Here is a 22441-nt window from a genome sequence, read left to right as displayed (position 1 = left end):
GACACACACAGCCCCAGGACACTCACATCACTGACCACACAGCTGGACACACACAGCCCCAGGGCGCTAACACCACTGACCACACAGCTGGACACACACAGCCCCAGGACACTCACACCACTGACCACACAGCTGGACACACACAGCCCCAGGGCGCTAACACCACTGACCACACAGCTGGACACACACAGCCCCAGGACACTCTCACCACTGACCGCACAGCTGGACACACACAGCCCCAGGACACTCACACCACTGACCACACAGCTGGACACACACAGCCCCAGGACACTAACACCACTGACCGCACAGCTGGACACACACAGCCCCAGGACACTCACACCACTGACCACACAGCTGGACACACACAGCCCCAGGACACTCACACCACTGACCACACACCTGGACACACACAGCCCCAGGGCGCTAACATCACTGACCACACACCTGGACACACACAGCCCCAGGGCGCTAACATCACTGACCATGCAATTGATTTAGCAATTAACGACATTATCAACATAATTAAAATAAGGAGGAATCGAATGTGTTAATATGTTAATCATGTTAATACTAGAAATTTGTACTGTACAAACGCCACAGATATTTATCAATACCACAGTGTGTTCTAAAACCTCTCAGTGTGCTGAGTCCCAGTGTGTTCCAGAACCCCTCGGTGTGCTGGGCCCCACTGTGTTCTAGAGCCCCTCCATGTGCTGTTCCCCAGCATGATCTAGAGCCCCTCAGTGTGCTGTTCCCCAGTATGATCTAGAACCCTCCATGGGCTGTCCCGGGTGTGTTCTAGACCCCCCCTCCGTGTGCTGTTCCCCAGCATGATCTAGAGCCCCTCAGTGTGCTGTCCCCCCAGTATGATCTAGAGCCCTCAGGGTGCTGTTTCCCCCAGTATGATCTAGAACCTCTCCGTGGGGCTGCTCCCCAGTATGATCTAGAGCTCCTCAGTGAGCTGTTCCCCAGTATGATCTAGAACCCTCCATGGGCTGTCCCGGGTGTGTTCTAGACCCCCCTCCGTGTGCTGTTCCCCAGTATGATCTAGAGCCCCTCAGTGTGCTGTCCCCCGGTGTGTTCTAGAGCCTCTCAGTTCCTGTTCCTCGGTATGATCTAGAGCCCTCAGTGAGCTGTCCCCCAGTATGTTCTAGAGCTCCTCAGTGTGCTGTTCCCCAGTATGATCTCGAGCCCTCAGTGCGCTGTTCCCCAGTATAATCTCGAGCCCTCAGTGTGCTGTTCCCCAGTATGATCTCGAGCCCTCAGTGCGCTGTTCCCCAGTATGATCTCGAGCCCTCAGTGCGCTGTTCCCCAGTATGATCTCGAGCCCTCAGTGTGCTGTTCCCCAGTATGATCTCGAGCCCCTCAGTGTGCTGTTCCCCAGTATGATCTCGAGCCCTCAGTGTGCTGTTCCCCAGTATGAACTCGAGCCCTCAGTGCGCTGTTCCCCAGTATGATCTCGAGCCCTCAGTGTGCTGTTCCCCAGTATGATCTAGAGCCCCTCAGTGCGCTGTTCCCCAGTATGATCTCGAGCCTTCAGTGTGCTGTTCCCCAGTATGATCTAGAGCCCCTCAGTGCGCTGTTCCCCAGTATGATCTCGAGCCCTCAGTGAGCTGTTCCCCAGTGTGTTCTAGAGCCCCTCAGTGGGCTGTTCCCCAGTATGATCTCGAGCCCCTCAGTGTGCTGTTCCCCAGTATGATCTAGAGGCCCTCAGTGTGCTGTTCCCCAGTATGATCTCGAGTCTCAGTGTGCTGTTCCCCAGTATGATCTCAAGCCCTCAGTGTGCTGTTCCCCAGTACGATCTCGAGCCTCTCAGTGGGCTGTTCCCCAGTACGATCTCGAGCCCTCAGTGTGCTGTCCCCCCAGTATGATCTAGAGCCCCTCAGTGTGCTGTTCCCCAGTATGATCTCGAGCCCCTCAGTTCCTGTTCCTCGGTATGATCTAGAGCCCTCAGTGAGCTGTCCCCCAGTGTGTTCTAGAGCCCCTCAGTGGGCTGTTCCCCAGTATGATCTCGAGCCCCTCAGTGTGCTGTTCCCCAGTATGATCTCGAGCCCCTCAGTGTGCTGTTCCCCAGTATGATCTAGAGGCCCTCAGTGTGCTGTTCCCCAGTACGATCTCGAGCCTCTCAGTGGGCTGTTCCCCAGTACGATCTCGAGCCCTCAGTGTGCTGTCCCCCCAGTATGATCTAGAGCCCCTCAGTGTGCTGTTCCCCAGTATGATCTCGAGCCTCTCAGTGGGCTGTTCCCCAGTACGATCTCGAGCCCTCAGTGTGCTGTTCCCCAGTATGATCTAGAGCCCCTCAGTGTGCTGTTCCCCAGTATGATCTAGAGCCCCTCAGTGTGCTGTTCCCCAGTATGATCTAGAGCCCCTCAGTGTGCTGTTCCCCAGTATGATCTAGAGCCCTCAGTGTGCTGTTCCCCAGTATGAACTCGAGCCCTCAGTGCGCTGTTCCCCAGTATGATCTCAAGCCCTCAGTGTGCTGTTCCCCAGTATGATCTAGAGCCCCTCAGTGCGCTGTTCCCCAGTATGATCTCGAGCCTTCAGTGTGCTGTTCCCCAGTATGATCTAGAGCCCCTCAGTGCGCTGTTCCCCAGTATGATCTCGAGCCCTCAGTGTGCTGTTCCCCAGTATGATCTCGAGCCTCTCAGTGGGCTGTTCCCCAGTACGATCTCGAGCCCTCACTGGGCTGTTCCCCAGTATGATCTCGAGCCCCTCGGTGTGCTGTTCCCCAGTATGATCTCGTGCCCCTCGGTGTGCTGTTCCCCAGTACGATCTCGAGCCCTCAGTGGGCTGTTCCCCAGTATGATCTCGAGCCCCTCGGTGTGCTGTTCCCCAGTATGATCTCGAGCCCTCAGTGTGCTGTTCCCCAGTATGATCTCGAGCCCTCAGTGTGCTGTTCCCCAGAATGATCTCGAGCCCTCAGTGTGCTGTTCCCCAGTATGATCTCGAGCCCCTCAGTGCGCTGTTCCCCAGTATGATCTCGAGCCCTCAGTGCGCTGTTCCCCAGTATGATCTCGAGCCCTCAGTGTGCTGTTCCCCAGTATGATCTCGAGCCTCTCAGTGGGCTGTTCCCCAGTACGATCTCGAGCCCTTAGTGGGCTGTTCCCCAGTATGATCTCGAGCCCCTCGGTGTGCTGTTCCCCAGTATGATCTCGTGCCCCTCGGTGTGCTGTTCCCCAGTACGATCTCGAGCCCTCAGTGGGCTGTTCCCCAGTATGATCTCGAGCCCCTCGGTGTGCTGTTCCCCAGTATGATCTCGAGCCCTCAGTGTGCTGTTCCCCAGAATGATCTCGAGCCCTCAGTGTGCTGTTCCCCAGTATGATCTCGAGCCCCTCGGTGTGCTGTTCCCCAGAATGATCTCGAGCCTCTCGGTGTGCTGTTCCCCAGTATGATCTCGAGCCCCTCAGTGTGCTGTTCCCCAGTATGATCTTGAGCCCTCAGTGTGCTGTTCCCCAGTATGATCTCGAGCCCCTCGGTGTGCTGTTCCCCAGTATGATCTCGAGCCCCTCGGTGTGCTGTTCCCCAGTATGATCTAGAGCCTCTCGGTGTGCTATTCCCCAGTATGATCTCGAGCCCCTCGGTGTGCTGTTCCCCAGTATGATCTCGAGCCCCTCGGTGTGCTGTTCCCCAGTATGATCTCGAGCCCTCAGTGTGCTGTTCCCCAGTATGATCTCGAGCCCCTCGGTGTGCTGTTCCCCAGTATGATCTAGAGCCTCTCGGTGTGCTGTTCCCCAGTATGATCTCAAGCCCCTTGGTGTGCTGTTCCCCAGTATGATCTCGAGCCCCTCAGTGTGCTGTTCCCCAGTATGATCTCGAGCCCTCAGTGTGCTGTTCCCCAGTATGATCTCGAGCCCCTCGGTGTGCTGTTCCCCAGTATGATCTCGAGCCCCTCGGTGTGCTGTTCCCCAGTATGATCTAGAGCCTCTCAATGTGCTGTTCCCCAGTATGATCTAGAGCCCCTCGGTGTGCTGTTCCCCAGTATGATCTAGAGCCTCTCAGTGTGCTGTTCCCCAGTATGATCTAGAGCCCCTCGGTGTGCTGTTCCCCAGTATGATCTAGAGCTCTCAGTGGGCTGTTCCCCAGTATGATCTCGAGCCCCTCAGTGTGCTGTTCCCCAGTATGATCTCGAGCCCCTCAGTGTGCTGTTCCCCAGTATGATCTAGAGGCCCTCAGTGTGCTGTTCCCCAGTACGATCTCGAGCCTCTCAGTGGGCTGTTCCCCAGTACGATCTCGAGCCCTCAGTGTGCTGTCCCCCCAGTATGATCTAGAGCCCCTCAGTGTGCTGTTCCCCAGTATGATCTCGAGCCTCTCAGTGGGCTGTTCCCCAGTACGATCTCGAGCCCTCAGTGTGCTGTTCCCCAGTATGATCTAGAGCCCCTCAGTGTGCTGTTCCCCAGTATGATCTAGAGCCCCTCAGTGTGCTGTTCCCCAGTATGATCTAGAGCCCCTCAGTGTGCTGTTCCCCAGTATGATCTAGAGCCCTCAGTGTGCTGTTCCCCAGTATGAACTCGAGCCCTCAGTGCGCTGTTCCCCAGTATGATCTCAAGCCCTCAGTGTGCTGTTCCCCAGTATGATCTAGAGCCCCTCAGTGCGCTGTTCCCCAGTATGATCTCGAGCCTTCAGTGTGCTGTTCCCCAGTATGATCTAGAGCCCCTCAGTGCGCTGTTCCCCAGTATGATCTCGAGCCCTCAGTGTGCTGTTCCCCAGTATGATCTCGAGCCTCTCAGTGGGCTGTTCCCCAGTACGATCTCGAGCCCTCACTGGGCTGTTCCCCAGTATGATCTCGAGCCCCTCGGTGTGCTGTTCCCCAGTATGATCTCGTGCCCCTCGGTGTGCTGTTCCCCAGTACGATCTCGAGCCCTCAGTGGGCTGTTCCCCAGTATGATCTCGAGCCCCTCGGTGTGCTGTTCCCCAGTATGATCTCGAGCCCTCAGTGTGCTGTTCCCCAGTATGATCTCGAGCCCTCAGTGTGCTGTTCCCCAGAATGATCTCGAGCCCTCAGTGTGCTGTTCCCCAGTATGATCTCGAGCCCCTCAGTGCGCTGTTCCCCAGTATGATCTCGAGCCCTCAGTGCGCTGTTCCCCAGTATGATCTCGAGCCCTCAGTGTGCTGTTCCCCAGTATGATCTCGAGCCTCTCAGTGGGCTGTTCCCCAGTACGATCTCGAGCCCTTAGTGGGCTGTTCCCCAGTATGATCTCGTGCCCCTCGGTGTGCTGTTCCCCAGTACGATCTCGAGCCCTCAGTGGGCTGTTCCCCAGTATGATCTCGAGCCCCTCGGTGTGCTGTTCCCCAGTATGATCTCGAGCCCTCAGTGTGCTGTTCCCCAGAATGATCTCGAGCCCTCAGTGTGCTGTTCCCCAGTATGATCTCGAGCCCCTCGGTGTGCTGTTCCCCAGAATGATCTCGAGCCTCTCGGTGTGCGGTTCCCCAGTATGATCTCGAGCCCCTCAGTGTGCTGTTCCCCAGTATGATCTTGAGCCCTCAGTGTGCTGTTCCCCAGTATGATCTCGAGCCCCTCGGTGTGCTGTTCCCCAGTATGATCTCGAGCCCCTCGGTGTGCTGTTCCCCAGTATGATCTAGAGCCTCTCGGTGTGCTATTCCCCAGTATGATCTCGAGCCCCTCGGTGTGCTGTTCCCCAGTATGATCTCGAGCCCCTCGGTGTGCTGTTCCCCAGTATGATCTCGAGCCCTCAGTGTGCTGTTCCCCAGTATGATCTCGAGCCCCTCGGTGTGCTGTTCCCCAGTATGATCTAGAGCCTCTCGGTGTGCTGTTCCCCAGTATGATCTCAAGCCCCTTGGTGTGCTGTTCCCCAGTATGATCTCGAGCCCCTCAGTGTGCTGTTCCCCAGTATGATCTCGAGCCCTCAGTGTGCTGTTCCCCAGTATGATCTCGAGCCCCTCGGTGTGCTGTTCCCCAGTATGATCTCGAGCCCCTCGGTGTGCTGTTCCCCAGTATGATCTAGAGCCTCTCAATGTGCTGTTCCCCAGTATGATCTAGAGCCCCTCGGTGTGCTGTTCCCCAGTATGATCTCGAGCCCCTCAGTGTGCTGTTCCCCAGTATGATCTCGAGCCCTCAGTGTGCTGTTCCCCAGTATGATCTCGAGCCCCTCGGTGTGCTGTTCCCCAGTATGATCTCGAGCCCCTCGGTGTGCTGTTCCCCAGTATGATCTAGAGCCTCTCAATGTGCTGTTCCCCAGTATGATCTAGAGCCCCTCGGTGTGCTGTTCCCCAGTATGATCTAGAGCCTCTCAGTGTGCTGTTCCCCAGTATGATCTAGAGCCCCTCGGTGTGCTGTTCCCCAGTATGATCTAGAGCTCTCAGTGGGCTGTTCCCCAGTATGATCTCGAGCCCCTCAGTGTGCTGTTCCCCAGTATGATCTCGAGCCCCTCAGTGTGCTGTTCCCCAGTATGATCTAGAGGCCCTCAGTGTGCTGTTCCCCAGTACGATCTCGAGCCTCTCAGTGGGCTGTTCCCCAGTACGATCTCGAGCCCTCAGTGTGCTGTCCCCCCAGTATGATCTAGAGCCCCTCAGTGTGCTGTTCCCCAGTATGATCTCGAGCCTCTCAGTGGGCTGTTCCCCAGTACGATCTCGAGCCCTCAGTGTGCTGTTCCCCAGTATGATCTAGAGCCCCTCAGTGTGCTGTTCCCCAGTATGATCTAGAGCCCCTCAGTGTGCTGTTCCCCAGTATGATCTAGAGCCCCTCAGTGTGCTGTTCCCCAGTATGATCTAGAGCCCTCAGTGTGCTGTTCCCCAGTATGAACTCGAGCCCTCAGTGCGCTGTTCCCCAGTATGATCTCAAGCCCTCAGTGTGCTGTTCCCCAGTATGATCTAGAGCCCCTCAGTGCGCTGTTCCCCAGTATGATCTCGAGCCTTCAGTGTGCTGTTCCCCAGTATGATCTAGAGCCCCTCAGTGCGCTGTTCCCCAGTATGATCTCGAGCCCTCAGTGTGCTGTTCCCCAGTATGATCTCGAGCCTCTCAGTGGGCTGTTCCCCAGTACGATCTCGAGCCCTCACTGGGCTGTTCCCCAGTATGATCTCGAGCCCCTCGGTGTGCTGTTCCCCAGTATGATCTCGTGCCCCTCGGTGTGCTGTTCCCCAGTACGATCTCGAGCCCTCAGTGGGCTGTTCCCCAGTATGATCTCGAGCCCCTCGGTGTGCTGTTCCCCAGTATGATCTCGAGCCCTCAGTGTGCTGTTCCCCAGTATGATCTCGAGCCCTCAGTGTGCTGTTCCCCAGAATGATCTCGAGCCCTCAGTGTGCTGTTCCCCAGTATGATCTCGAGCCCCTCAGTGCGCTGTTCCCCAGTATGATCTCGAGCCCTCAGTGCGCTGTTCCCCAGTATGATCTCGAGCCCTCAGTGTGCTGTTCCCCAGTATGATCTCGAGCCTCTCAGTGGGCTGTTCCCCAGTACGATCTCGAGCCCTTAGTGGGCTGTTCCCCAGTATGATCTCGAGCCCCTCGGTGTGCTGTTCCCCAGTATGATCTCGTGCCCCTCGGTGTGCTGTTCCCCAGTACGATCTCGAGCCCTCAGTGGGCTGTTCCCCAGTATGATCTCGAGCCCCTCGGTGTGCTGTTCCCCAGTATGATCTCGAGCCCTCAGTGTGCTGTTCCCCAGAATGATCTCGAGCCCTCAGTGTGCTGTTCCCCAGTATGATCTCGAGCCCCTCGGTGTGCTGTTCCCCAGAATGATCTCGAGCCTCTCGGTGTGCTGTTCCCCAGTATGATCTCGAGCCCCTCAGTGTGCTGTTCCCCAGTATGATCTTGAGCCCTCAGTGTGCTGTTCCCCAGTATGATCTCGAGCCCCTCGGTGTGCTGTTCCCCAGTATGATCTCGAGCCCCTCGGTGTGCTGTTCCCCAGTATGATCTAGAGCCTCTCGGTGTGCTATTCCCCAGTATGATCTCGAGCCCCTCGGTGTGCTGTTCCCCAGTATGATCTCGAGCCCCTCGGTGTGCTGTTCCCCAGTATGATCTCGAGCCCTCAGTGTGCTGTTCCCCAGTATGATCTCGAGCCCCTCGGTGTGCTGTTCCCCAGTATGATCTAGAGCCTCTCGGTGTGCTGTTCCCCAGTATGATCTCAAGCCCCTTGGTGTGCTGTTCCCCAGTATGATCTCGAGCCCCTCAGTGTGCTGTTCCCCAGTATGATCTCGAGCCCTCAGTGTGCTGTTCCCCAGTATGATCTCGAGCCCCTCGGTGTGCTGTTCCCCAGTATGATCTCGAGCCCCTCGGTGTGCTGTTCCCCAGTATGATCTAGAGCCTCTCAATGTGCTGTTCCCCAGTATGATCTAGAGCCCCTCGGTGTGCTGTTCCCCAGTATGATCTAGAGCCTCTCAGTGTGCTGTTCCCCAGTATGATCTAGAGCCCCTCGGTGTGCTGTTCCCCAGTATGATCTAGAGCTCTCAGTGGGCTGTTCCCCAGTATGATCTCGAGCCCCTCGGTGTGCTGTTCCCAGAATGATCTCGAGCCTCTCGGTGTGCTGTTCCCCAGTATGATCTCGAGCCCTCAGTGTGCTTTTCCCCAGTATGATCTCGAGCCCCTCGGTGTGCTGTTCCCCAGTATGATCTAGAGCCTCTCAATGTGCTGTTCCCCAGTATGATCTAGAGCCCCTCGGTGTGCTGTTCCCCAGTATGATCTAGAGCCTCTCAGTGTGCTGTTCCCCAGTATGATCTAGAGCCCCTCGGTGTGCTGTTCCCCAGTATGATCTAGAGCTCTCAGTGGGCTGTTCCCCAGTATGATCTCGAGCCCCTCGGTGTGCTGTTCCCAGAATGATCTCGAGCCTCTCGGTGTGCTGTTCCCCAGTATGATCTCGAGCCCCTCAGTGTGCTGTTCCCCAGTATGATCTCGAGCCCTCAGTGTGCTTTTCCCCAGTATGATCTCGAGCCCCTCGGTGTGCTGTTCCCCAGTATGATCTCGAGCCTCTCAGTGTGCCGTTCCCCAGTATGATCTAGAGCCTCTCAGTGTGCTGTTCCCCAGTATGATCTCGAGCCCCTCGGTGTGCTGTTCCCCAGTATGATCTCGAGCCCCTCGGTGTGCTGTTCCCCAGTATGATCTAGAGCCCTCGGTGTGCTGTTCCCCAGTATGATCTCGAGCCGTCAGTGCGCTGTTCCCCAGTATGATCTCGAGCCCTCGATGTGCTGTTCCCCAGTATGATCTCGAGCCCCTCGGTGTGCTGTTCCCCAGTATGATCTCGAGCCCCTCGGTGTGCTGTTCCCCAGTATGATCTAGAGCCTCTCAGTGTGCTGTTCCCCAGTATGATCTAGAGCCCCTCGGTGTGCTGTTCCCCAGTATGATCTAAAGCCCTCGGTGTGCTGTTCCCCAGTATGATCTCGAGCCGTCAGTGCGCTGTTCCCCAGTATGATCTCGAGCCCTCGATGTGCTGTTCCCCAGTATGATCTCGAGCCCCTCGGTGTGCTGTTCCCCAGTATGATCTCGAGCCGTCAGTGCGCTGTTCTGCTGCCCCTGTGCCGTACTTGCTCTTGCGAAGGGCCGTCTCCACGCTGTGCCCGCGGTGCCGCTTGTAGAAGTCGATGAAGGAGAAGGGCAGGGAGATGTTGAGGGCGCTGGGACGACCGGGCGCCGCTGTCCTCTTGCGAGCCTCAAAGGCGATAGTGAGGTCCACCCAGGCAGCCGGCCGCTTCGCCTTGAAGCTCTCAATGAAATCAGCCCCGAAGATCTGACACAGCATGGCCTCAAACGCCAGGTCCACCCCCACAGCGCCGTACGGGCCTCCTGCATCACACAGGCGGGACAGCAGGCAGGGAGACACACTGTCACAGGTGTGTGCAAGCCAGCAGGAGTACGGAGGAGACAGGCCACATCACGCAGACCCACAGCTGTGCCACTTTCCTCCGATCTTTGTCAACTGAGCAATAACAGTGCACACAGTGTGGAGTAAAAGATTCTCTTTCGCACTGCAGGTTCTGTGATTGTAAGGGTAGAGTGTGAAGGATGTTTACTGCCATCTTGTCGCGGGTCTTCTGGATGACCCCAGCCGATGTGGTGGCTGAGTAAGGGCCCATCCCTACCTGTGCAGCCAGCTTGCACCTCCTGCTGTCTTTACATTGCGGCAGAAGTAGCAACAGCTAGATGAGTGGAGGCTAACTGAAGATATCATTGTTGTTGGCAGAAAACAGCAGACACCTTATTCAGCCAGACATGAGCAATGCCATAGATGCAGGAAGTGCTGGAAAAGTTAAAGGTTTAGTGGTAATATAGTTACATACAGGTAACATAGTGATAGTATAGAAAACAATCAGAGTGAAAGTGTAAGGTATTCATGCAGAATTAGTGCAGTGCAGTGAACTTCTGTTTAACAGCCGGCGAGCTCAGTCTGGCAGTCAGCGGAGACTGTGGGCAGAGCTGGCTGCGCGATCTCACCTGACGCCTTGTAGAGCTCCTTCAGCGTGCCCTGCGGCTGCTCGATCTGATGCACGGTCAGGTCCACGGTGCCTCCCCCGCAGTCCGCCACGATGTAGCGGTCACCTTGCACAGACACGCACAGCACACCCGCTCAGTTCCCCGCACCTGTGCGACTCTGGGCAGGACCTGTCAGCACTGCGTGACACCCTGCCACTGGTCCGCTTTGCCCGTCTGACTTCACAAGCCAGGAGAAACAATTCCTATTAAAAGGCAACAGCCTCTGATTTTCTGCTGCATATCACACTATTGTCCAACTCAGTAGTTTGTTTAATTTTTCAAGGACCTAAAAGGGTTGGGATGTTGACCGATGGGAGTGAATGGATTCCTGCCTATCAGCAGTGCACCCGAGTTGGCATCAGTGCTCATGATACAGCCAGTAGACTGACAGCCCTCACCCACCAGCCGCTGGCTATGAAGCATGGAGCCCCTGACACTGCAGAGCAGCCGCTCATGGCCGACGGGGGTGAGTGGGGATCCGGACGGCACGTCAGAGCAAGAGAGGAGATCCTTGTCTTTGCATGTTCTGTCAGGCTGACAGGACAGTGTGGCCGGGAGCCTGAGGCTGGCGGGACCCCCTGGTCCCTGCTTCCCAACACAACCGGACTGCCCAGCGCCACATGGGGGCAGCGCTGCTGAGAGCACCTATCCACCAGCAAACCCTGAGGCCCCCAGACCCGCCCCTTCTGTGAGCCTGAAACAAGGGGGAAACACATCTGCAGCACGAGCTGGCTGTCACGACCACCAGGCAGTCAAGACCAACTCGTAAGCGAGCTAATCAGCCCCAGCAGCAGGTGATTATTAACAAACGCCGCCGCACGAGTTAAACCACCTGCGCACACTCACCGTGCGGTGCGCAGTGCTATTTATACCATCTTCACCTGTTCCCCGCTGCTCCTTGAGAGCTCTACCTGGCGGTTTTCCCCTGTACCTCGTTTATTCTGGATTTTGGATTCCCCTTCTGCCTTTTCGACTTTGCACCTCGCCTCTCGCCTCGGACTGTTTGCTACCGGAGATCTTCCTGGATTCCGATTTGCCTTTCGCCTTTTGACTACGACCTTGCCTCTCGTTTTGGATTGTTCGCCTGCCTCATCTATTACCCGTGCCTGCGTCTGCACAGGATCCTTGTATCTTCCCACCAGGGATTCCTAACACTGGCGAACTGTGTGTTTCGCAAAAGAAAGAACGTAATGTCTGGACGTTCTTGTGTGACTGTGAAACCGACTCGTAATAAGAGTCAAACACAACCTTCAACCCAACCTGAGCAGCCTGCTAAGTCATGACATCGCACTCTTGCCAATCGTTCCCAAAATACAACTCCACCTGCATCTCCTCATATTGAGAAGTTTGTAAACCCCCCTCAAAAAAAGATTTAAGAGTTCTGGAGACATTTTAGTGTTGTACAAAATTGCTATGCCTCCTTATCATAAAGTTGCTTTTTGTGCTGCAATTCATGCAAATCCCTACTGGTCCACCATTGCAGCTCCTGCTCCTGCTGTCACTGTATCTTCAAAGCCCCCTGCCCAGCCCTCAGGGACACTCACAGCCTGCACAGCAGCTTAGAAACACTCCACGCATTTCCGTCACACTGACGGCCTCCCGGACAGCTGCTGTATTCATTCTTACACTCCAGCACAAGAACACAGAAGCTGTGAACAAGTCTGGACCATTGGCAGTGCACACAGTTTTACACTCTGCTGTAGAAACTGTTTATAGACCAGTTGGTTTAAGCTTTATTACGTGTTTGGTTTTGGAAACTGTAATTGGGACTGCACTACAGGATCATCTGTCAGGCGACACACGAACCTCCAACAGACTGGTCAGTAATGGTTAGAAACAGACCGTATGATATGGTACATGGTAGATGTGCATCACATTTCATTCGATTTTTATTCTTAGACATTTTCAAACTGCATTTTGCTGAGGGGTGGTGGTTTGAGATGTGGGAAATACATGTTGAATGTGGGGTATTATTTAAAGGGTGACAATAGCAGGCTGCTCCACAACCCTCCTCGGTCTCTAGGCATCACAGTGTGAAGGCTGGCTTCCACTCTGATTGTGGGCTGGTCTCAGAGCTACACAAAAGCCTGCAGGCAGGATGTGACTGTTTTCTTTCTGAGCCGGGGGGAGGGGGGCTGGGAGGACTCAGTGGGAGCAGGAAACATCTGGAGCTGGAAGCAGAGGTGTCCACATCGGGGTCCTCCGACGAGCCCCCTCACCCCAGCCCCACACAGCCCGCCTGCAGGGTGAAGACACTCGCATCTTCTGGAGTTTGCAAACGTTTTTCCTTCAAAAGGATTTTGTGTAATACATATTCTAACCATTCCTTAATTTTATGCAGCACTTTTCATCCCACAGGATCACAGAGTGCTTTACGTACAGTATAGGTCAGGACACAGGGGGGTAATGCTGCTGTTTGCTGTCTGCTGTGAGCTCGGTATTTGTAACGTCACCGTGTAAATGTGCTGCAGGGAATCCAGGTCATCTAGTTTAGACATAGACCAGAGGGACCCAGTTTCAGGGCTCAAGAGTTGAGGTCCAGTTATTTTTATGTGTCTTTTAATAGGCTTGCAAGCTTAAGACCTGGGAGGATTGCTGGCCTTTAAAGCAAGGCGATTAAACAACACACTGAGAGCGCGGTTCTCGATAACAGCCAGCCCTTGGGCACTGGAAGGAGGGGGCGTGGCCTACCTGTCTGCATCTCCGCCCACAGCTCCCCCGTCCCGCTCTCCACCACGAAGGTGCGGCTGTGTCTGGCCCTGCGGAGCTGCTCACGTGCTGAGGAGACACAAGGGGGCGCCATTACTGCACGCTCACACCGCACACACCTCCTCAATCCTCCCAGTTGAAACACTCTCCTCGAGCCTCCAGAGCTGTGATAGTAACAGCACACCTCTACAGCCTGTACATCACACACCTGGAAAACAGCTTCTCCTGAGAGATTTCAGGGGAGGTGGAAGGCAGGGTTAGACCAAAGGAGTTAAGGTTTCTTTAATGTTCTAATCAGGACTGCAAGATCAATTGAGATGTCTGGGTGGGGAGCTGTGCCGCTGTGCCGCTGTGCATGGTCTGCAAAGGAACACGTCAAGACCATCAAGGTAGAAAGAAGAACGAGAAACTGAGTTTTTCTGAAGAAAGCATAACAGCAAAAGTGTTGTGTTACTTTTAACCAGGAACTAACCTTTACTTGCTCCATTGTTAAATCATGACTGTTTGTTCATGAAATCATAACTATCTTATAGTAGTAACTGGAAGTATTGCTTTAAATTAGAAGCTGGGTTACTGAGTGTAAAAGCCTTGGAGTTTCCATTTGATCTCATAACAAGTCTTGTGGTGAAATTACCAGACACAATTCCACCGTTTTACACCAGAGCACAAGTGCGACCTTTAGCCAAAGAAAACAGTCCTTGGAACATGCCACTCTGACTGTCAGATGATATAATTCGAATTCCATTCCCAAAGTGTTTATAAATGTAGACATGTTGACCGAATTAAAAGAGTGATAACAACCAAGTAATGGACATTCCAGTCCCATATATCTAAGACAATAAGGCCTTACAGAAAACATATATGTATTCGGCGGGGCATCTGGAAGTAATTTACGTTACTAATTCGTTTTTTAAAAGAGAAGGTTGTTACAGAGAAATCACTGCAGTTCACATGCTTGACTGACAAGAGCCCAGAGGTCATTCGCGCACATGTGGGCACATTGATGAGAAAGGTTAAGGTGCTCTAAATTTAGCAACAACTCCAGCTACACTGGAATAATAATAACAAGGACCTGCTGTTAACAAAGACAGTGACCTTGACAGTCAGAAAACCTCAACAAAGAAAGTTTTTAGCAATTGGGGATTGATTTAAAATATGAGATACAGTAGGACTTTGCTGGTGATCTTGAGAAAGGCACAGCCTTACACTGAACCTAACAAACATTCTCAGGGCCGCGTAGAGAGAGAACATAAGACAGGTACAAATGAGAGGCCCATCTAGCCTGTTTGGTAGTTAGTAACTAATTGATCTTAGGATCTCATCCAACCTAGCCCTAAGGAAGGCAGGCTATCATCTTTGACTATAAGACTTGGTAGCTTATTTCATGCTCCTGAAACCCTTCATGTGAAAAAGTGTTTTACTGTTCATCCTGAATAAATCCTCTTGGATGACATAGTTAGTGTCTTTGAGAATTTCTAATACTTGGATCAGATAATCTCTGATCAAGACTAAAAACCTGTCTGTGAATAAAAAGCTGAGTGTCACATACTAAGACTTTCTTCAGGAGACAGATTTTTGAAGAGATGATGTTTAGTATGCCCCATGAAAAGATTGTAATAAGATATAGCAATACATCCCACAGATATGGAAGACATTGAAAACGCACTCGGTCCATTGTGTCTTTGTGAGATCGGCTATAATCCCCACACAAATGCAAATACAGAGTACTAACACAAATGTAGAAAAACGCTGGCCGTGACTTTGTCCTTTGAAAGATATTTGGAGACTCATTTGCATATTTGTAAATCTTCTGAAAATGATTTGCAAAATGTTGTCAAAGTCCACTAGTGAAGTGGTACTAGAGCCCTTTGGAAACCAAGACCGACTATGATGCCATCAGTCTGGGTTCTTGTGGTGGTGGAGCCGAGTTTAACTGTGACCCTCTCAAAGGGGCAGTGCCATCCTCTGCTCTCCTCTGCTATTTCAGTGGTTGCCCAGATCCACACAGCTCTGTCTCACCACTCCAACACAGACCACCACTGTATCCAGGAAAACCAGCCTGAAAATAGATGGAATTTCCTGCTCAAATATTTATTTTTGTATAATTTTCCATGGTCTGTGCAGTTGTGGTTGAGAATCCTTATTGTAAGCTAAACAGGCTCTGAACAGAGTGTGGGGGTCCATTGCAAGGGTATTGTGGGATATAAATTAGTGTTGCACACAGCTCTTTCACACAAATGCATGAAGCATTCCATATCTGTAACATCTGTAGGTGTTGAGTTAATTATATACTCTTTGGCAACACTGTAAGTCATCGGTCATGCCAATAAAGCTTGTGAAATTGAATCGAATATGCTTATTCTTGGGGCTGAGGGAAGTCATTTAAAATGTGCAACATCAGTGCACTTCTGTGGTTCTGTTTGTCAGGCTCTAGGTGCTTCTTTCGGGAGAGAATGTGTTAAACGCTCAGCATATGAAATAATTACACAACTGCAAAGAAATTCAATTTCACATTTAAATGTGGGATGAAACAATGAGAAACCAGGGATCAAATAAACCATTATAACTGAAAATAGAAGCAATCCATCTTCTGGGGACACCCACTCGACTGCCTGCTCTAGATGTTTAACATCAGTGATGAACTAGCCAAGCCGGTTCTAAAACACAGAACATATGGGACCTGTTAGCTTTACGACAGTTTTAATTTCCTTGTGAGAACAATCCGACCCCAGTCTGCACACCCCCTTCAGCTTGCTTGAAGAAACCACTCTCCCTAATTGTGATGAAAGTATTTTTCAGTTACTTTCCAACTAGAACAGAAAGGTTTAGATTTTCTTTTCTCTTGAGAGTTTAGCATTTCACTGAATTTAATAAAACTAGGAGACGAATGCATCTGATTGAAATGTTTGTGTTGTCCGCTCTCATACATCAGGGCAATGGAGAAATCATAATTAAATCCTTTAAATGCTCACATTTTCTTACAGGAGTCACAGCTACAACTTTATCAGCTGGTGGAAAAGAACTTGTAAATTGTTCAGTATTCAGACGCGTTGTACCGGCAACAGGTTGAGAGAGCTGAGGAGAAACACCTCAGGGCAAGAGACATTTGTCTGGTTGCACTGAAATACTTATTTTATGTTTGTAACACTTTTCACCCCCTGGAGGGAACCCACATCATCCTCACTCGACCCGGCTGGGTGAAGCACAGTGGCCGTCTGCTCCAGCAGTGCTGCAGCACTCATTCCTGTGCAGCTGATACAGTATAAGAGATGCGCAGTAAAATGACTTCACAGCCACAGCTGAGCATCTCTGAGGAGACCTGATGACACCAAAAACCCCTGGAGAACTCTGCTCCAGCAGCACCCACCTGGACTAAAGCCCTGTGTCACTGTGGCAGCTGTGGACAATGTGCTTGGCAGCGAGCTCTCGGGGGTCATGATGATGCGTTGTGACATCAGAGGAGTGCTTACACCGCGCTGCGGCCCCTGTCACCCCAGCTCATGGGAAGAGCTCTGCGCTCTTGGGTGTCTTTGAATCACTTGCTATTTCTGCCCCGGGGTGACCTGCCAGGCCGCGCAGTTGCAGACGCTGAAAACTCGTGGGAGCTACTTTTCTTCCGCAGTCAATAAAGTAAACAATTAAATTAGCCAAGTGATTTAAACCAGAGTTGGAATGAATGTTTTAAACATGGACTAGCCACTGCCTCTGCCTTGATTTCCTCCTGAAGTCATGTTAAACACTAGGTGGATCGCGCCTCAGAAGAGGGGTGCTGGCTCTGCTCTGGAAACAGTGGATCTCCTGAGTCCTCTTGTACGTTAGGGTGTGAGTCTGTGTGGTAAAAAGCCTGTTGTTTAATGGGTGTATATGCAGAGTGGAGCTGCTCGCAGGACTGTGTTCACAGTCTTACCCTGTCTGAAGCTGGAATCAAATAGGCGAGACCCATCGGGCTCCAAGCCGTTGGCCATTGGTCGGCTGCTCAGGTCAATGACCTGATGGAGACGGAGCTTCCTGCAGTATATAGAGGCGGCCTCAGGTTCGAGCGCAATGAGGAGCTGCTCTGGGGCCTCTGGGGAGACCAGGCCAGCCTGTGAAGACAAGCACCAGGTCACACACCACACCCATGTGCAAACACACACAGGGACCTCCGATGTCAAGCACAAAAGTGCCAGATCTCAGATCTGGAAAGGACTCCTGAACCTTGCTGTGGAAACCTAAGAAAGTAAGAGAGGTTACAAACGAGAGGAGGCTATCCGGTAGCAAGCAGTTCATTGATCCCAGGATCTCATCCTGCTGTTTCATGAAGGAATCCAAGGTGTCAGCTTTAACAACGTGGCTGGGAAGCTTGTTCCACACTCTCACCACCCTCGGTTTAACCGAACTTCCACAGTTCTCCTCACTTCTTTCGGGATCGATTGGTTAAAAGCCACAGTAAAACAACGGGGCATCAGCAGTCTGACCTCCTCAAGAGGAAAGCAGACTGGTGGCGAATGTGCTCCGGTCACTTTCCTCCCACTGGTGGACACAGGGGGGGCTCAGGCACTGGAAATGGCCTGAAGTGATCTCCACCTGGCCATGACGGGCCCTCTGCTCAGCTGCTCAGCACAGAGCCCTGGGTGTGGTGAAGCAAACTTCATCCCACTTAGCACTTTGGAAAAAAGACAAAACAGGGAAGGGCCTAAGGAGCACTGCCTTACTAAAACAAACAGCCTGGGCTTAGAGGTACCACAGCAGTCACAGAACACCTTGAGCAGGATCTGCTTGCAGCGGCTTGGCTTGGTGCACTATGCAGGGCCTTATGTATGTAGACTGTCCTGCAGATGGCCAAAACATATACAAGGAACTGTGGGAAACTGTCCAGTTCCATTTTTTAAATAATATTCGCCCTAATAGAGGAAGTTTGTAACATTTCTTTTTTAAAGAAAATGAATGGAGCAGAAAGGAAGAGAGCTGCCGGAGTGCAGCGTGGTGGAGCCCAGTGTGAGCAGGGCGCTGCAGGGCGGGGGCCGTGTTTTCCTCTCCTGCAGTCTGGCAGGAGCGGTTTCCTCTGTTTGTGTGCCGATCTCGCTACGCACCCTCACATTGTTCAGCGCCTTGACACCAGCCGGGAGGAAATCCCGCCCAGAGGCACGGTCGCCGGACGGCCCGTCCATCTTCCTGCCTGGCAGGCCTGGTCTGGGCTAGCGTGGAGGAGGGAGGGACAGGCTTGTGGAGTGCAACCTGGCACAAAGCAAGCTCTGCACTGTGCGCTGGTCCCAGACACACGCTTCAGCGACGCCAGAAGAGCCAGCCACGGGCTTCAGACCACATTCAGACACAGTCACGGCCTGTAGAAATGTCCCATACTGGTTTTTGCCAAATCCGCTCATCCAGCAGCGTTCCCACACTTCTGTGCTGCCCCCCTCCAGGACTCTACAGCCACACAGCAGGCGTATTGTTACAGCACCTCCTCGGCTGCTGGAGCCGCCCAGCCAGCAGGAAGGCATCATTCAGGGCATCGCAAGGACGCCAATGGGGCTGGAAAGCTCAGGAAAAGAGGGCAGAACCGTGCGTCTTCAGAATAACACTTATACAGTAGCTTCAGTCTGGCTTTGGACATGTGAGGTGCACCTGTATTCAAGACTCAAAGGGAAACTTATGATTTAAACAAGCACTGTAGCCAGTGAAAAGACAGGTCAAGGAATGAGATGTTCACCAAGAGACCACTAGCACAATTGTTTATTATTATAGTGTATTATTATTGTGTGTCAGATATCAGGTGTGGTGGGGGAGCATTCAGCACCTTTTGCTTAAAAGATCTGAACTGAACCTTTTCAGGTTTTCTAAGTCTGTGCAATTTCTCCAGTGCAATTTTATGCTTTTATGAGTTCAAATTGCTCTTCGTTATTAAAGAAGATCGATATTTTAATATGTAAATTTAATAAGCAAACTTTTTGCTTGTTTGAGCATTTGGGTCATTAACTTGTAAAGTACTTGCAATCTGAGACTCCCTTCACAAAACCTACGTAAAATCGGGCAGGTTTTATAAGGGATAATTCATCCTGCTGCTTTAATTTTGTGGCTCTTACTTACAAGGTAACAGAAGATCAGACAAATACCACAAAATAGCTCAGTAAAAATAATTTCCACACCCCAGTTCTCTCAACACGTACAGTAGGTGGTTGCAGGAGGGGAACCAAGCTTTCCAGCTACAAACCTTCCAGTACATCCCTCTGCATGGTATTGGCTCGGACAGATCTTAAAATATTTACTTAGGTGCAGCAGCTAAAATGCTGCATCACAAGGAGCTGGGGGCAGAAAACACCTGTGCTAGAATAAACTGTAAAGGGCTCTCCTCTTACCAGGTAGGCTGCCTCTCTCATGAACTGCTTGGCAGGTTGTCTCCATACAGCCGGCACTGTGATGACCCACCTCACGTCTCCTCCCTCCAGCACTGCCGAGGACTGGTCCTTCACCTCCTGATTCACACAGCACACATGTCAGGGGGACAGGAATAACACCCACGGTTCTGGGCACGCTGAACGGTTTCAAACAGGGGCGAAGGGGTTGCTGCAATCTCACTTCTGAATGAGGAGCTGGTTTCAGCACTGCTTTGCTTCTGCATCGTTTTGCAAAAGCAGCAGACAGATCACCAAATGCAGATGAGGATTCTGGAAGGGTCGTGGGAAGCAATTCGCAAAGCCAAAGGGCTGAAGACCATTTCTCATTTCTTCAGTAAGCCTGCAAACCGGGAAACTCAGTGAGACAGCTGCAGCCCTGGCTGGAGAACATTGAGTGGAGGAGGGGAATGGGGAACATCCAAGCACCGTGTAGGACGCCAGCAGGGAAGAGGGGGACTGCGGTGCTGGAACTAGCAAGACAAAGGCTGTGAGCGAAGAGCCCAGTGCCAAAGCTGAGCCGCAAATTCTGTCCCACACAGGGGGTCCTCCCCTGTACTCTTGTACTGGTGGTTAAGCTGTCTCCTGAGGGACAGCGAGTAGACACAGGGGAAGGGTAGGACACCAGACATACAGCTGGGTAGGACGCCCAGCAGTGAAGAAGGGGGATGGATAACAGACTGGGAAAGGGAACAAGTGGGCGAGAGAGAGTGAAGGAGAGACAGACAGGATGGGTAGAGAGGCTTTGCCATACAGGTTATTTCCAAAGCATGTGAAGGCCACACTTAACAGAAGTATATTCAAATATCCTCCTTAATCAGCACAATTTGCACAGGTACTTGAAGCTTGAACTTGAACTTGAACTTGAACTTTATTGCCATATGTAACCGGTACTGGTACAATGGAATTCTTACTCACAGAAAGTCTCTCGATTGTAAAACAAGTGTAAAAAACAAGACAAAGTGCAAACAGTGCATCAAGACAATGTACAAACAAACAATAGACAATGTGCAAGTAAACATGTAGACAGTTTGAATGTAAACAATACAGACGTGTAAACAATGACTGGAGACGTACAATTAATAAATTACAATGAGGTAGATGGTGATGGTGTAGGTGTGGTCCGAGGGGGATGGCTAAATGTGTTCGCCAGTCTCACTGCTTGTGGATAGAAGCTATTGAAGAATCTAGTGGTAAGTGTCCGTATGCTCTTATATCTCTTGCCTGAGGGCAGTGGGGTGAAGAGCTCATGCCCTGGGTGGTGACTGTCCTCTGTGATGGCCAGAATTCTACCACGGCAGCGGTCCTCATAGAGCTGTTTAATCTCGGTGAGACCGCAGCCGATGATCTTCTGGGCAATATTGACCATTCTCTGCAGTGCCTTTCTTTCTCGCGAAGAGGTGTTGCCATACCACACGGTGATCCCGTTGGTGAGGACGCTCTCGATAGTGCAGCGGTAGAAGTTCACCAACACATGTATTGGCATCCCCCATCGCTTGAGGCACCTCAAGAAATAAAGGCGCTGCTGAGCCTTCTTCATGATAGAGTCAGTGTTCACAGTCCAGGTTAGATCTTGAGAGATGTGAATTCCCAAAAACCTAAAGCTGGTGACTGTTTCCACTTCCGTTCCATCAATACTGAGTGGGCTGTGAGTGTGTGGCCTGTGTCTCCGAAAGTCCACTATTAGCTCTTTCGTTTTCTTTATGTTCAAGTCCAGGTTATTGCTATGACACCACCTAAGCAGCTGTACAACTTCAGCTCATTAAAAGGGACATTAATCTGTCTCCTGTGTAATCAGCCAAAGTACCTCGCTGCCTGATTCTGACTACTATCTGGCCAGACACCCGGCTCTGATCACTGTGCTCTCTGCTCTCAGTAAACAGCTGATGCCAATATGGGTTTGAGTAAGGTGACTCGGTACAGGTTATTGAGTTTATTATAATTAAGAGATGATGAACAGAAACTTGAAAAACAGAGAAGCAGACACACTTTTGCACAATGAAAATGCTAACACAGATGTTTTACATCGATACCTCTTTGAGCACTGACATAATGTAATAAATCATCCATAAAGTGTTTGAGTGGTATTGTTCCTTAGGATAAGTGAATACTGGGGTCAAGTCATAAAAATGTCAAGTGCTCAAGGTTATTTGAATTGAAGTAGAACTGTTTTTATTCAAGTCTTACTCATCCACTTCACTTCAACACAGACATGTGACGTATTCAGTAAGAAAAACGCTTTCACGTGACACTTTCACCCACAGGGAAAACTAAGAGGTAGAAGATGTTTTTGCACAAAGTGTCATCAGAGGGAGCCTCACATGTCTGGAAAGTGAGCTTGCTGCACAAACTGTTTCTCTAATAGTAATCTCTGTTTTCATTGGCCATTGGCCGCAACTGGGTCTGATTTGTAAATGTGCTGAAAAATCACCGGTGCGCATGTGAATTCACCTTGAGTGCGTGTTCCCTGAAGAATCGCAGTGCGTGGGCAAACACCTCGATGGCTCTCATCTTCCGTCCGTTCACTGCCTCCAGCTCTGTCTCCAGAGTCAGGTCCTGCACAGAGCACACCGTCAGCCTGTAGGCACTCCTATCCCTGTACACACTGTCAGCCTGTAGCTACTCCTGTCCCTGTACACACGGTCAGCCTGTAGCTACTCCTCTCCCTGTACACACTGTCAGCCTGTAGCTACTCCTGTCCCTTTACACACCGTCAGCCTGTAGCTACTCCTCTCCCAGTACACACCGTCAGCCTGTAGCTACTCCTCTCCCAGTACACACTGTCAGCCTGTAGCTACTCCTGTTACTGTACACACTGTCAGCCTGTAGCTACTCCTCTCCCTGTACACACTGTCAGATTGTAGCTACTCCTATCCCTGTACACACTGTCAGCCTGTAGCTACTCCTATCCCTGTACACACTGTCAGCCTGTAGCTACTCCT

At 51.8% G+C, this 22441-nt stretch overlaps 1 protein-coding gene across 1 annotated transcript in view; it reads right to left on the bottom strand.

Annotated features, from left to right (window-relative positions):
- Positions 1-22441, bottom strand: part of hspa12b (heat shock protein family A (Hsp70) member 12B) — a 42081-nt gene that overhangs the window by 6887 nt on the left and 12753 nt on the right. Inside the window, exons 6-11 of the mRNA XM_088639166.1 lie at positions 21951-22055; positions 19464-19580; positions 17033-17210; positions 13108-13194; positions 10378-10482; positions 9471-9729 (exon numbers count right to left, since the gene is read on the bottom strand). Coding sequence (XP_088495292.1) covers positions 9471-9729; positions 10378-10482; positions 13108-13194; positions 17033-17210; positions 19464-19580; positions 21951-22055 — 851 coding nt within the window. The remainder of the gene's footprint in view (positions 1-9470; positions 9730-10377; positions 10483-13107; positions 13195-17032; positions 17211-19463; positions 19581-21950; positions 22056-22441) is intronic.

The sequence above is a fragment of the Lepisosteus platostomus genome, chromosome 1 (genome assembly GCF_059453375.1).
Source record: "Lepisosteus platostomus isolate fLepPlt1 chromosome 1, fLepPlt1.hap1, whole genome shotgun sequence".
In the NCBI taxonomy this organism is placed as follows: Eukaryota; Metazoa; Chordata; class Actinopteri; order Semionotiformes; family Lepisosteidae; genus Lepisosteus; species Lepisosteus platostomus.
This window is presented reverse-complemented; position numbering and strand designations above follow the sequence as displayed.